General features: G+C 36.7%; 1 protein-coding gene across 3 annotated transcripts; it reads right to left on the bottom strand.

Annotated features, from left to right (window-relative positions):
- Positions 1 to 723: 723 nt before the first annotated feature.
- Positions 724 to 15,673, bottom strand: UBA5 (ubiquitin like modifier activating enzyme 5). 3 transcript variants are annotated; one of them, XM_025448853.3, is made up of 12 exons: positions 15,297 to 15,668; positions 13,582 to 13,627; positions 13,380 to 13,469; positions 8,463 to 8,572; positions 7,624 to 7,710; positions 6,931 to 7,015; positions 6,147 to 6,251; positions 5,844 to 5,971; positions 4,027 to 4,162; positions 3,657 to 3,732; positions 3,416 to 3,522; positions 724 to 3,013 (listed from the first exon to the last, which is right to left on the bottom strand). In XM_025448853.3, the coding sequence occupies exons 1-12, from the start codon at positions 15,524 to 15,526 to the stop codon at positions 2,930 to 2,932; spliced, it is 1,284 nt and encodes a 427-aa protein (XP_025304638.3). In that variant the 5' UTR covers positions 15,527 to 15,668; the 3' UTR covers positions 724 to 2,929. The 3 variants fall into 3 exon arrangements, with proteins under 3 accessions (XP_025304638.3, XP_035561158.2, XP_025304639.1); XM_035705265.2 differs by lacking the exon at positions 6,147 to 6,251 and having other exon boundaries at positions 15,297 to 15,673; XM_025448854.3 differs by lacking the exon at positions 13,582 to 13,627 and having other exon boundaries at positions 15,297 to 15,429.
- Positions 15,674 to 15,724: the final 51 nt, after the last annotated feature.

Below are 15,724 nucleotides of genomic sequence, written 5' to 3'. Positions count from 1 at the left end.
ATTCTTTGTTCCTACAAATTTGGACTTGAAAAACATAAGTGCAAACATAGTATTCAAAGTGATTTATAGCAAAAATCCATTAATTACAGTTGGGTTAATGACTGCATATATTTCACAAAATTTGTTTAAATATATTTTTGAAAGCATATTTTGATCTTACTACTTATACCAACTCAAATATTTTGATCTTTTTACTTATTATACTACCAACTCAAATGTTTTCATGTAAAATGCCTACTTAAAAAAATAAAAATAGCCAGGACAGACACCTTTTTGTATTTGAGGTTCTCAGATATATGTTCACATTGATACACACCTTTGCAATGAAAAAGGTAGCTTTCAGCCTACTCAAATATATGTGAATTGGTAGGAACCAAAAAATGGTGGTTGTAGTTCATTTTCATTAATACTTTGCAAAAAGAGAAATATGGGGGAAAATGCAATTGGAGGGTTAAAGCTTCCTTATTATTATTAAATGGTCATTACCTTTTTGTGTCGATCAGCATGTTTATAGGTATTCAAGGAGTATTTTTATGAGAAAAACCTAGAATACATATTTTTTACTACATAAAACATTTAAGTAGTACATAAATTAACTTCCCATTAACAGCAGGGAAGGGGTTAAAGCTAAACATATAGTTTTACTATAATTTAGAGCTTTTGTGCTAAAGCAATTCGGTGAGTGTGTTTCCTTCTTTCACATTAGAAATAAGTCTTTATAAATATGGTCAACCACTATCGGTTTATTTAGTAATGACTCAGTGATGATTAATTTCTCATAATCAGCTCTTGTAAGTTTTCATGGCATACAGACTTTCAAGAGAGCACTCCAGGTAGCAAAAGACACCTGTTACCAGATTTTTTGGGGGTAAATAATTCAACTATTTTTAATGGAAGACATTAGACAAAGAAATTAGATAACTTAGATAAAAGAGTTGGTACAGTATAAGACACCAGCAGTGTGCAATGCCATGTTAAGAACAAAGGCTATTATACTTTATCCAACTATACAATTTTTAAATTATAAGCAAAGCCAAGTCTGACTTTAGGCCCCGTATTGGGCCACCAATACAACACCAGCAGTGTGCAATGCCATGTTAAGAACAAAGGCTATTATACTTTATCCAACTATACAATTTTTAAATTATAAGCAAAGCCAAGTCTGACTTTAGGCCCCGTATTGGGCTCCACACTGGGAGTGGAGCTTTTATATAGCAAAGCCTTACCAAATCAATATACCATAAGTTCCAAAGAAGTGGGGTTATTTTTAGACTACATTTCTTTTTTGAAATTCAAAACATTTCAGGTAACTAGAAAAAAAACTTTTACAGATGAATTCACTAATTTTTGTTTAATGACAAATGACCTACCAAGGCAACATAAGTTTCAAGGCTACCATCCCATTTTCCTGACCTTACTCCAAACAGAAGAATCACTATATGATTCTAGAATCTCAAAACAAATACATTGAGCATATTTGATATTTGGGACTTTCTGAAATCAGTTTTTAAAACTTTATTTTACAAGTGAAAATTGCATTTTTAAATTTTGTAATAACATTTCTTCTCTAGAGATACAATTTACTCATTCATATCTTCAAAACAAAAAAAAATCATCAATATAGAGGATCAGCATAGTAGTATCCTACTGATAAAGGCTACACATACGTATTTTTATTGGTCTCCAAACCATTGGGAATTTAAGGTTCTCTAAGCTTTCATTATTTGTATGCAATGTTAGAGAAAACCAGTTTATCAATTTGTGATTCAGTAGGTCATGATCAGGGTAAATTATACTATTCCAGTGAATAAATACATGTCCATCATTTCAGAGGTAATTTAGGTCCCTTTTATGCCAGTACAGGACAATTATCTAGTTATCCAGAAAATCAAATTTTATGAAGTATTCAGAAAGTAGCCCATATGATGGGCATAATCTAGATGATCTTAGCCTAAATTTATTCCTTGATCCTCAGTAAAGTGCAGTGACTCCAGATGTGTGTTCTACAGATGCAGGATTTCTTTTCCTTGGTCAGTGCAGAAATACAGTAATTTGTACTTCCTGAAAATACCTTTGTTTATCCATGAAGAAAGCTTACTTTTATTTGCCTTTGTCTGGTTTTGAATTCACATGTTTACAGACTTTTCCAATGACTACATTTTCTCTTGTATTTCATCAGGTAACATTTGAAAGGATATTTATTTTGTAGCTTAACTATTTTAAATTCACTGTTGGCCAAGTTAATAATAGTGGATAGTCTTCTTATAGAGAGGGATTCTAAATCAATGAGTAGATACCTGCTAGCTCTAATCAACAGGTTGTACCTCCTGTACTTTCCCTATATTTGAGAACTGCATACTACTGTATTATCCATGGCCTCAGGCAACAGACCACAAAGGATTACTAGAAAGAAAAGAAATAGAGCATCATATTGGTCCTTTCTTCCCACCCCTCCCAAAAGGTCAAAGCATTTCAGTGGCTAAGTTTTCAAGTTTTCTTAACTGGAATGAAACAGGAGTTTTAGGAATTACTGATTGAGTTGAAAAGGGACAAATAACACAGTAATTTCAAAAAGTGTTAACAATTCTGTGAAGATTATGTATCAATGTTGCCCTAAGCATTGTTGTTTTGTTTTTGTTTTAAGATTTTATTTATTCCTGAAAGACAGAAAGAGAGAGAGAGAGAGAGAGAGGCAGAGACCAGGCAGAGGGAGAAGCAGGTTCCACGCAGGGAGCCCAATCAATGTAGGACTCGATCCCAGGACTCCAGGATCACGCCCTGGGCCGAAGGCGACACTAAACCGCTGAGCCACCCGGGCTGCCCGCGTTGTTGGTTTTCTTAAAAAAAAAATTTTCTTTCTTTCTTTTTTTTTTTTTTTAATTGCAAGAGAGTAGGCTTAAACTCAGGAAATAATAGGTCAGTCCATTATCTACATATTCTTCATTTTGGCCATAAGGTCTTCCAAGCTTTCACCAGAATCTTCCACAGTTACCTCAGCTACAGAATCTTCTTGCTATCAACAAATAAGGGAAACATTGTGAAAAATAACAAGATTTACAATGCTTAGGAATACAAAATCACTAAGTTGTAACCATGATCTCTATTGCAGTGGTATTTTTAAAATTGTATTATGGCTGACATCTCAATATACAAAAATGTTACCTTCATTAATCAAAACCTACTTTATCCATTAATGAGTCAAGAACACCATTTTAGGTCTGTGTTTCAAACAGTTTAAAAGGCACTGTGCCTATTTCTACATTAACACTGAATACCTCTCACATCTTAACGCCTATAGTGTAAAAAACAGGAAATACTGCATTGGCATTATAAAATAGGAAAAAGATGAGAGAAGATAAGCAGACATTTTCTCTTATATGACATTTACTTATGGTAAATCAGATTTTGGATGTACCTTTTTGGGAATTGTGTATGCCACTGTAATTCCTTCAGGTAAGTCAGGAACTGGACCTGAAGAATTTTTTAGTTCCTCTTCTGAAACCTCAGATACCAACTCAATACCTAGAAAATTAAATTTTATAATAGTTTTCAAGGAACTTAATAAGCAATAATTACTCAAAATCTGTATAACTTAATTCTATTTCCTCCCATAAGACATTTGATGATGCCATTTCAGTTTATGAAAGAATTCCTACCCCACTCATTGTCTTCATGTATTATCTCTTCCTCTTCTTGAATAGCCTCCTGTTTGGGCAATGCTGCTACCTTTTTCTGTAGAAATCAAACAGTATCAATTTATTCTTACTCATTCTCAGGCATCAACAGCATTGAGCAAGAATTCAGACAGGCTTTTTATTTTACTCAAAGCAAGAAAGACTTCAACAGATTTTTTTCACTTTTGGAGCATGGTGAATTTTTTGCTGACATTTCCACCTTAGGGATACAATCAAGAAAACTTTCAAAATCCAGGAATCCATCTATCTTGTATTCCAAATCTAAAAAACTGTTTTAAATTATTGTCCGAATAATATGACCTCTCACACATTGTGATGGATTGGTGTATACCTTGTATTCTTCTTGGTGCTTCCTGCAATTTCGGTCATCGCACTGAGGATTTGGCTTCATGGACATAGTAGGGAAAAAATCTTGCATTGCATTATATCCAAGGTAAAAACTAACAGTACCAAAATTTAACAGAAACCTAGAAAAACAAATCAAAGTACACTTAAAGAACTAAATCATGAAAGTATTAGAATTTTTTTTAAAAAAATGGTTTTTAAGTACATAATGATCTTTGTAACAAAATAGTACTTTAAGATGTCAGATTAAAATATGAAGAATCCCTGAGACATGGTACTAAATCTAACTACTGTTTAGAAGTTTTTATACACAACTTATTATAAAGTTTACAATCTTAAATGTACAGTTCAATGAAATTTTCCAAAAGTCTTCACCCATGTAATCACTACCAGATCAAAATACAGAACATGTCGGGTATGCCACAAAGCTCCCTTGTGCTCCCTTGTGCTCCCTGCCAGTCAAATCTGATTTTAGAAGATTATATGGAGAGGAAAAATCCCATATAAAATATAAACAAAAGGAAAAATATTTGCAACAAATGTTAATATACAAGACAAAGAAACTGACCAAATGATAAGCAGACAATTCACAGAAAAATGTAAGTGCTCACCCCTTTCCATAAACTGAAAATTAAAATGAGATACCCATTTTTCACCCATTAAATTAACAAAGATTAAAAAGTCTGATGATACCCAATGTTATCAATTGGTGTGGCTGAATCAGGTACTCCAACATTGTGACAGAAATGTATAATACTTTTGAAGGAGAAATTTAATACTCTCAAAATAAATATTGCATAAACTCAAATTCCACTTCTAAAAGTTTGTATCTAGAAAAATCTATACAAAAATATATGCAAGATATTTGCAGCATTGTTAATAAAGCAAAATAAAAAAATCTAAGTAGCTTTAATGTCCATCGATAGGGGCTTGGCTACATATTATACATCCTGAAGAGAATAGTGTATAACCGTGATTTTTCCCCACCTTTTTTGTAGCATACTATAAAAGGTTTTTAGATAGGGCCTACTGAATTTTGTGTAGTTTGTAAAGTGAAGTTGTCTTATATGAAATAGCCCTAGACAGTTGCCTTGAGAGTTCTCATACATGCTTTTCACAATTTTTTTGCTGGTAGCTGACACTTCTGGTATTAGGGTGCTTCTGTATATCATGCTGCAATTTGTTCTTATTATATTGGACGGTTAAGAAACATAAAGCTTACTAAAGTTGTAAAGTGAGAGAAAAAAATGGCCTGATATAGAAAAAAAAACCTTAAAAAGGTTCTGCTTTTAATAAAATGTGAGTTGGTTCAAAAATTCTTTGACATTAATTTTAGCTGCAAAGAAATCTTTGCCCTTCTTTTTTGCTGTAGTTTAGATGATGTGGTTGCTGGATATGTTTTTGGATAGCAGAGATATTATCCTCATTAATGTATAATCACATTGGTGTTATTTTTAGTAAGAATTAAATAAAGAGGTATGTTTATGCCCTTTGGTCAAAACTGCAGAGATTTAAGTCATTTGGTCACTACTTCATAAATACACTAGTACCACTGTACCATTTAACAAGAGCTATTCTAAATGCAGAGTAACATATGTGTATTAATATGTTTAAATTAGATATACTAAGATATGTATGTAAATTAAAAGTACATTATATTATGCATATATAAAAATGTATGTATATTTAAAACTAGATTTTAGAAAACTACTTAAATAGTAATTCCAATATTTGAGATGCTTTATGAAATATATTTCCATCAAAAACAATCAAGACTATTCAGAAAAATTAGCCCTCACTCACTTTAACACATTTTGAACTAAGATCCCAGCAACCACTCCCATAGTGGTAGGAAGACTGGCTGCACAAACACCTTCTCGTTTCAGAGTCTTTTCATCAATATTTGCAGCAACTACGAGTGGTGGAGCACACTACGTGAAAAAGAATGAAAGAAAATATATTTCAAAACAAAAGGAAAAAGTGTAACATAGTATTCTATCACATTCAAAGTTTGTTTTTTCTCTGAATACATTTTCAACATCCCTAGGAACTCTAGTACTTAACAGTGGGAAAAAAAAAAAAAAAGCCAAAATAAATCATGCATACCGCAAAACAAGCAGATTCTCCAGGAATTATGAGCTGTATATGCCCTGACACAGCATTTTCACTGACCCCAGACTCCATCCACGTTTGCCCAAGTTCATTACAAGCCTTAGTAGAAATAGGTGAAAACATAACATCAAAAGAAGTAATTTACCATAAGTTCTTTTCTTGAAAAATTGGGGTTTAACTAAATGGATTACCAAGATGTTTTTAAATTTTTCAAGAGAAAGTTATAAATAGTGGAATTCCCTGGCAAATGCCACTCTCTAAAAAGTAAAGTGACAGCATTTAAGCAAGCAGTCAATAAATACCTAATTAAATTGAACCATTAGGTTTATAGGATATATTAAAGTAAAAATTCATTTTTCTAAAATAATTTCATCAATTAACTGCAAAATCTCTTTTGAAAAGTTGAAAACACAGTAATTCAAAAGAATTTTATTTCTGAGAAACTAGGTTTGTAGGCAATTTATATTTATACCTAAAGTAATGAAAGTCAAAACCAATGCTGACAAAGAATAAGACATCTTAAGATTAAATCTTTATCTTAAATATTGTACTTCAGAAGTATCTACTATGTTATAATTTCCTGTATTGGAGGAAATAGGATACTAAAAACATAAGCCACATCAGTAAGGCTAGACAAATCCCACAGCCATTAGAATCTCAAAGGCAGGCTAAGAGATCATTAAAAATTAACAGAACACATAAGGGTTTAAATGCAGAACTATACAAGAAAATAGATGAATCCATGAGTGTTAACATCTTAGACAAAAGGAATACTTACTGTATTTATTGTCATCCGAGCTTCAAAATTGTCCACGCAGCTAAGAACTAGGTCAACAGGTTTTCCTTCTTCTAATCCACCATTACTAGGTAAAGCAAATAAATTTTATTGGGGAGCGGGGGAATCAGGACACAAAATACCCTCTAATTAGACTGCATTTGTTCAGGCACACATTTATTCTTTCAGTAAATGAGTACAATCATGACATGGTATTTAATATTAAAGATCTAGTAAAGAGTATTAAGTAATATGAATATAACATGAATGATACTACAGTTCTACTCCTGGAAGGCAAAAAATTACCATTTCCCTATCAGCTTCCAGACTTTTATTCATGTTTCACTCCACACGTAATAAAAATTGAATACAATTCAATATCTCAGTGTTTGTTACAACATTCTGCAGGAAATCACTTTCACATAGAAATATAATCTAGAACACAGAACTTAAAATTGAGGATCCCTTTTTAATCATAACAAGTTTTTTGTTTTTTTTTATTGTTGTTACTATTGTGTTTTTGGACAATACTTAACTTTTTACTGGGCTCCTAATACATAAAGACCGCACAGAAAACTATTTTAAAAACAAATATATATTGAATGTATGAACTCATTGAGTTAAATAAACATCAAGAGATTTTCTATTACTTGTTTAAGCTAGACACTGTACAAAATATTCATAAATAAAATTTACCTTATTCTATCCATGAAATGTTGAAAGTTTTCGACTGTGGTTATATTGTAGTTGTGTACTTCAAAAAGAACATCAGGATTAATGTTCCTGAGAGGAAAAAAGGGAATGATTATTAAACTACTGGTAGGAATACTAAATGAAAGCAGGAAAAAGAACTGAAAAAGATCATTTATGAGGTTAGAAAAATGGAATTCAAACTATTCAAAGAAAATCCAAAGTCCTCTTCTATTTATTTTGCCCCACTTCAAGGACTACCACATTCACAACATTTTGACTGCATATTACAAAACTATTCCCACCATGTATGTGCTTAGAATTAAGCTCTTATCACCTCTGTTGAGTTACCACTGAGCCTGACAAAAAGAGCTTCCCTATTCCTTATTTAATTCAGTGCAAGCATGTTTGGGGCCACAAAGAAACTTATTAAAGGTTGGCAAGGCAGGCCACTAGTGTCAAATCTATTTTTATAAAGTCTGCAAGCTATGAATGGTTTTTCCTTAGAAGAACGATGTTTCGTAATAGGCTAAAATTACATGGAATTTAAACTTCAGAGTCCATAAGCAAAGTTTTATTGGAGCAGCCATGCTCACTCATTTTTCTATTGCCTACAGCAGCTATTGCACTACAACTACATAGCTAGACAGTTTCACAGTTGGCCCTCCAAGCCTTAAATATTTACTACTTCGCCCTATACAGAAAGTTTGCCAACCCAGTTCCAAGAGGTAAGACAATCTGTATAGTAAAACCTGCATTTTATAGAGAAAAGTTTGTGCATTAACTTAAATAAAAATACACGAACTAAGATTTCACTATAGTCTTTAATTGCTAATTCCCTTTACCTCAAAGTATATTCTGCTGCTTGAACTTTACTTAATCCTGCTTGATGAGGTTGGAAGAAAAGTCTATTCATATTGGCCAGTTCCACCTTGTCATAGTCAAAGAGTAGCAACTAAAATGAAAACAGTGGTATTTTGATGAAAAACATACCGAAATATAAGCTAAAAATAACAAAGAATCAATTAGTGGACTTTACATTTGATGGGTTTTAATAGTTTGACAGTAATATTAGCTAGCTCTAAAAATATTAATTCATTTAATGCTCATATAGGTATAAATGAGACAACTATGACACATGCCCCAAAGCCACTCAGCTAATACATATGAAAATGAGGTTCAAATTCAGGCATTCTCAACCCAGCATCTGCACCCAAACCCTAATACTTACTGCCTCTCTAAAGGATTCACTGAAAAACTGTTTATTCCATTTCATTCCAATTGTTTACTGAAGACCAAGAACACATTAGAGAAGTGAAATTTTAAGATAAAAACAACAAGGCACCTGGGTAGCTCAGTTAAGCATCTGAGCTCAGCTCAGCTCATGATCCCGGTGGAGTTCCATGTCTGGCTCCCTACTCGGCAAGGAATCTGTTTCTCCCTCTGCCCCTTCCCTGCCCATGCTCACTCACTCTCTCTCAAAAAATAAGATTAATAAATAAATAAGATAAAAACAAATGCCATAACTTAAAACCATAGTATAACATGACTCCCTTTGTGACTAGGACACCATTTTTAACCCACGCCTAAAATATCACCCCAAACAGAATTACTACCCAGTAAGTTAATTGTTGTTTCCTTCCATGTATTTAGACATGACAGCATTTCTCACACTCACACACACACCTTTTTAAAGATTCCATTTTTTATCAGTAAGAACAGGTTGCACCCAAATATTTCCAAGGTCCCTTCCTTCATCTAAAATTCTGTGACTAACACAATTCTCAGCATCCTAAGTTTAACAATAAAAACAAAAGTATGGCAAAATGCCAGGGTAAAGTGAGCACAGAAGCAAAGGTTACAGCAGTGGTTGAGGGGGCTGTGGCTTATGGTGCATTATCCTGTACACAGCTAAAATTTAAAAAAAAAAGGGGGGGGTATGGGGGGGAATCTTAATAACGAAATTAACCCAACCTACAGAACAACCCCTGGGTAACTCTTAATATCTTGCTAGAAAAAATGCATCTCCTCTGTCTGCCCTCTACAATTTTCTGACTCGACTTAAAAGTCTCCAAGATATAGTTTATTTCAGCTCATTAGACACTACTTATTAAGTCAGGCCAAGTATTAAATTTGAGTCATCAGCTTCATAGCTGGTTTATAAGTGACTTATAAGTGACAGGAAATCACTTGAGTCATCAGCTTCATAGCTGGTTTGTAAGTGACTTATAAGTGACAGGATATCTCAAATTTGGGGATAGGAAATATCAGTTGTAGCTCTGTCACAAATTAGCTCTGATCATGGATAAGTCACTCACTTTTTAGGCCTGTATCTTCCTCTGTAAAATAAAGGAGCTGATCTAGATCTGGTGATCCAGGACACCTCAAAGGGGTTAAAAGGTGGGCTTGAAGTCTCCCATCTTGCTTCGTGATCAATTGGCAAGAAAAAGATTTCAAGATTACATTTCTAGATGGTATCTTTTCAATTAATGTATCTGTAAAAGTTTCTTTGTAAATATTATGTGTTCTGGTGTGTCTAAGATTCCAAACAAAATGATCCCTGCATTTCCTCAAGATGTTTAGTGACAGTCTGGTAAGCAAAGCAGTCTGGGCAAGAAATAGGAAATGCAGAAATAGGCTTTGTCTGGTTGCATATAATCTTTGCTCTTTTTAAGCTCTGTGAGCTCTGAAATATATTTTTAGGTTACTTCAGTGTGTTTGACAAGACAGCTTGATATTTCTATCAAACAAAAATGACTTTCATATTGCAACAACCTTTGTAAGAACCAAATAAAATTCTCTCAAAAAGGCAAAAAAAAAAAAAAAATTCCCTGTTTAAGCATGAATTAACTCCTTGTTTATCTGTTTTATATATTGAAAAGAATTCTGAAACTTAACCTATGAGATCCTTAACTTAAAACTTGAACGCAGGGATCCCTGGGTGGCGCAGCGGTTTGGCGCCTGCCTTTGGCCCAGGGCGCGATCCTGGAGACCAGGGATCGAATCCCATGTCGGGCTCCCGGTGCATGGAGCCTGCTTCTCCCTCTGCCTGTGTCTCTGCCTCTCTCTCTCTCTGTGTGACTATCATAAATAAATAAAAATAATAATAAAAAATAATAAAACTTGAATGCACATTGGAATCCCTTGGAGAGTTTTTTTAAAAAATACTGATGTCTGGGTCCCATCCCCAGAGGTTGATTCTATTCTATTATAGATAGCAAAATTTTTTTGAACTTCTCAGGTGATTCTAATCTTAGAAATATTTGATAACCATTGTTCTAGATCCTTGCTACTCAAAATGTGGTCTGGACTAGCAGTATCCGTATCACTGGAAACTTATCAGAAATATAGAGGCTGGGCAGCCCTGGTGGCTCAGCAGTTTAGTGCCGCCTTCAGCCCAGGGCCTGATCCTGGAGACCCGGGATCGAGTTCCACATCAGGCTCCCTGCATGGAGCCTGCTTCTCCCTCAGCCTCTCTCTCTCTCTCATAAATAAATAAATAAAATCTTTAAAAAAAAAAAAAAGTAAAGAAATATAAAGGCTAACCTTTTTCCTGGGTGGGGGGGCTAACTTTAATATATATACAAATCATATGGAGATTTGTTAAAATACAGATCCTTAATTCAGCGTGTCTGGCATGGGGCTTGGAAGTATTTATTACTAACAAGCTCCCAGGTGATGCTGATGCTACTACTTAGGGCATCAGACTGAGTAGCAGGGATCCAGCAGTTCTTAAAAATCCCCCTAGGGCAGCCCCGATGGCCCAAGGGTTTGGTGCCGCCTTCAGCCCGGGGTATGATTCTGGAGTCCCAGGATTGAGTCCCACATTGGGCTCCCTGCATGGAGCCTGCTTATCCCTCTGCCTATGTCTCTGCCTGTCTCTCTGGGTCTCTCATGAATAAATAAAATCTTAAAAAAAAAAATCCCCCTAGAACATCAGAATCACCTGGGGACTTAATACAAACTCAAATTCTTAGGTGCACTAAAAACCTAAGGAATCAAAACCACTGGGGTAGGGTCTATGTTTTAAGAAGCCTATGAAATGATTCTGAAGCACATCAAACCTAAGACCCATAATCTCCATGATCTCTATTATCCTAGGTCAATCAGCTGTGATTCTTTGATCAACTATAACCAATCGTTGGCTGGCTTTTGTAAAGTTCAAAGACTTTAAAAGGTTAATAAACACTTATAGAATTTTTATGTTGCCTTTTCTATATTGATAAATAAATGCCAACTTGGAAACCATTTTCTTTTAAAAATTTGGGGCATGGGGATGCCTGGATGGCTCAGTCAGTTGAGTGTCCAACTCTTGATTTCAACTCAGGTCATGATCTCAGAATCCTGAGATTGAGCCCCACAATCTGGCTCCTGTGCTCAGTGCAGACTCTTTGTCCCTCTCTCCCTCCCCATGCTCACTCACTTACACTCTCTCTCAAAAAGTAAATTAAATCTTTTAAAAAAAGGGGGGGAGGCATGGGACAAGACCAACATATTAAAAAGCACTGATAAACTTTGTGGGAAAAATGCTTGCTTTGTCAAAATGCTAAAGAGGGGTAATCAATTGTGGAAAGCTTTGGTATTCAACCACTAAGAATCTAACATCATAGGCTTTACCTTTATAAATCTGAGACTAAGTATACTGATTTCCAGGAAAGATTATCTCTCCTTCCTACCCACAACCTAAATCGATTTTAGATAAAAGTGAAAGAAAAAAAAAAAAGCTACATATAGGTTAAAAGAAATCTAGAGCATTCTCCAGTTCAATTTTAAGAGTAAGAAAGGTATTTTCTAACTAGAAGTTTGTATCTCTTCACCTATCTCACCCACTTCCCCTCTGGCAACCACCAGTTTCTTTTAAAAGTTTTTGTTTGTTCATTTTTGTTTTTTAGATTCCACATATAAGTGAAATCATATATTTGTCTTTCTCTTATTTCACTTAGGATAATATCCTCAGGACCATCCATGCTGTCATGAATGCCAAGATTTCATCCTTTTATAAGGCTGAGTAATATTCCATTATACAAACACACACACCTATCTTCTTTATCCATTCATTTATCTATGGACACTTGGGTTGCTTCCATATCTTGGCTATTGTAAATAAATGCTGCAGTAAACACAGGAGTATATATATCTTTTCAAATGGTTTTCCTTTTCTTTGAGTAAAAATAAGTCATGAAAATTAAAAGTACAGCATAGAGAATATACTCAATAATACTGTACTAAAGTTATATGGTGACAGGTGATGACCGTACTTATGAGCACTGAGTAATGTATAGAACTGTTGAATTACTCAATGTGTTGCAAAACCGAAACTGATACTGTAGGTCAACAAATTTTTAAAAATAAGTTAATAAAGGGCCACTATTCTTTGGAAAAAAAAAAAAAAAAAGGTACATGCTTTCTAGTCCATCTTGTATAAAGCATGTTTAAAAAATATGTTAGGTGCCTGGGTTTCACATACTATCAATTTAACAGACTTCTCTCCTAGTTTCTATATTTAAAACAGCCCAAATTGTAATATATCTTATTCCAAACAAAAACTTATTGAACAAAATTGGGATATTCCTTGTTTTATCTGATTATCAGCTTCCACTTGGGTGGGGTTGTGTCTTAACTACTGTGGGTAGAAAGAACAATATGAATAAAGACAGCACAAATCAACAAACCATTAGTAACGAGAAAATTTCCTAATTTGTACCTGATTTACTCCAGAAGTGAGAAGTTTCCCTATGACAGGCAAAGAGAAATGTTTTTACCTTACCAATGCCACATCTTGTCAGCATTTCAGCAGTCACACTACCAACTCCACCAACACCTACTATTGCTACAGCAAAGGTTCGGATTTTCTGTGAAACGCAAAATTATAGATTTGTCGGTTAGCTTTTCATCAAAAATGTCATCAGAAATAATTTTCATTTACTGAAATCATCTTCAAAAACTTGGAAAGGTTTACCATACCTCATAGTCGCTTACGATTCCCATTCGTTTCAATGCCATTAGCCGGCTTAAAACAATGAAAAAATGTTTTAAAGCTTACAATCTTTTAATTGTGATACAGGTAAACACATCATCACAGAAAAACACAATCATTGCTAATGCTTTAGAAGAAATCTTTCAGGGGTGCTTGGGTGGCTCAGTCAGTTAACATCTGCCTTCAGCTCAGGTCATGGTCCCAGGTCCTGGGATAGAGCCTCATGCTTTGCTCCCTGCTCAAAGGGGAGCCTGCTTCTCCCCCTCCCCCTCTTGTTCCCCCTGCTTGTGCTCTCTGGTGTATGCTCCCTATCAAATAAATAAAATATTTAAAAGAAAAAAATCTTTCAGGGGCTTTTACCAGGTGAAACTAAATCACCTGGGCAGCTTTAAAAACACTATCCTTCCAGGTGTATGTAGCCTGTGCAACAAGATTTTTTTTATAAGCTCCTCAGATAGTCTAATGGACAACCAAGATTGAAACAACTGACTTAAACGTTAAGGGTCCAGATGAGATACGTTGAAGTGAAATTTCAACATTTTTCCATGCTTTCTTAGCGTATGTAAATATTTAATGTTTAACATCAGTTGTCTCTGCTCATAATGGACGATGTCTACTTTTAGTAAGTACCAACTGCATGCCAAAGACTGTTAAGTACTTTAGTCTGTTATGTATTTAATATATATTTAAGCCTATACACATAAAATTCCCATTCATTTACACTTTGTTTTTTTAGATTTTTATTTACTTATTCATTAGACACACAGAGAAGCAGAGACACAGGCAGAGGGAGAAGCAGGCTCCATGCAGGGAGCCCGACGTGGGACTAGATCCCAGGACCCCCGGGATCACGACCAGAGCCTAAAGCAGATGCTCAACCGCTGAGCCACCCAGGTGCCCCTCACTTACACTTTAGAGAGTCAAATAGTTCTACCAAGCTTGCTAGGAAATTCTGCAGGCTTCTGGCCCCTTCCTCCCTTTAACCCTCCTTCCTAATTTCCAACTGTTACTAACACATCTCTAACTTGCTAACATTGTTACTTCTGCATTTTCAGTTTTAGGTATCACCTGAAGATTTCACTGGTACCATTGGTCCCTACTCTACACAAACATTTCCCGTGGTCGCTGAGCTACCAAGAGGTGGGATCCGATTCCAATCGGTCCGGCTCTGGTAATCCTTCCTCTTAACCACTGCACCACATTCAACCAGCTGAAAGGACGGGAGCGGACGAGGCTGGCGAAACCCAACAGCTTTTAAAGCTAAAGCTAATCCTGGTCTCCCGCCACGTCCCCGGTTTTGCAATACCGAGAAGCCTTTATGAAACTCGAAGCTCAGCGCTTGGTGGGCTTCACCCCTGATGTCATCTCCTGAGACTTATTACTATCGGTTTTATGCAGAACGAGGGAGACTGCGGCAGAGGCATCAGGTAACGGGACGCCTGATCCCCAGCAGGCCCGGGAGCAGCGCCATATGGCTGATTCACTCGGGTTTGGTTTTGTGTATGTGTGTGCGCCTGTTTTAAGAGAAAGACGGCCTTTTCACCTCTTCGAAGACTCGGCCCGGCGCGTCAGGGCGCAGGACCCCGGCACAAGAGGAGGGAGGTGGGAGGCCGCGGGAGGTGGGCCCGAAGGGGCGCCTCACTGCGGACCACTCGGACACCCTGACTGCACCGCCTCCGCCCCGCCCCGCCCCGCCGGTCACCTGTAGGGGTTGGAGTCCACCACCTCCGAACTCATTTTCTCGATGCGGACCCGGCCGCCGCCTCCGTCGCCTCCCCCCACGGCCCGCCGACTTCTCTCCTGAGCCAGGGCCCGCTCCAGCTCCTCCACCCGCTGCTGCAGCCGCTGCACGGGCTCGGCCATGGCTGGGACCCCGGCCGCCAGCTCCCCCAGCCGCCGCCGCCGCCGCCGCCGCCCCACGCTGCTAGGCATGCGGGCCCCGCGAGGGGAAGGGGAGGCAGCCGCCGCCGCCGCTTTCCTAGCCCAGAGCCCTGCGGAAGTGCTCCCGGCGCCTCACACTCGACACGTCTCCGCCGCTCCCGCCGGGTTCCCACGGTACCGCTTCCGGTACGCCGCAGTCATCGCTCCCCCTCAGGGGGGAAACAACACCCCCCCCACACACACACACAC

Source organism: Canis lupus, chromosome 23 (genome assembly GCF_003254725.2).
Source record: "Canis lupus dingo isolate Sandy chromosome 23, ASM325472v2, whole genome shotgun sequence".
In the NCBI taxonomy this organism is placed as follows: domain Eukaryota; kingdom Metazoa; phylum Chordata; class Mammalia; order Carnivora; family Canidae; genus Canis; species Canis lupus.
This window is presented reverse-complemented; position numbering and strand designations above follow the sequence as displayed.

Bases quoted from the DNA above. Each gene is read 5' to 3' on its own strand.
- UBA5 (XM_025448853.3), bottom strand. From the start codon at position 15,526: ATGCCTAGCAGCGTGGGGCGGCGGCGGCGGCGGCGGCGGCTGGGGGAG. The intron at 3,523-3,656 runs GTAGGAATTCTT...TTAATTTTCTAG, and splicing joins ACATGAAGACAATGAGTGGG to GTATTGAGTTGGTATCTGAG. The intron at 3,014-3,415 runs GTACATCCAAAA...ATTTGTTGATAG, and splicing joins CATACACAATTCCCAAAAAG to CAAGAAGATTCTGTAGCTGA.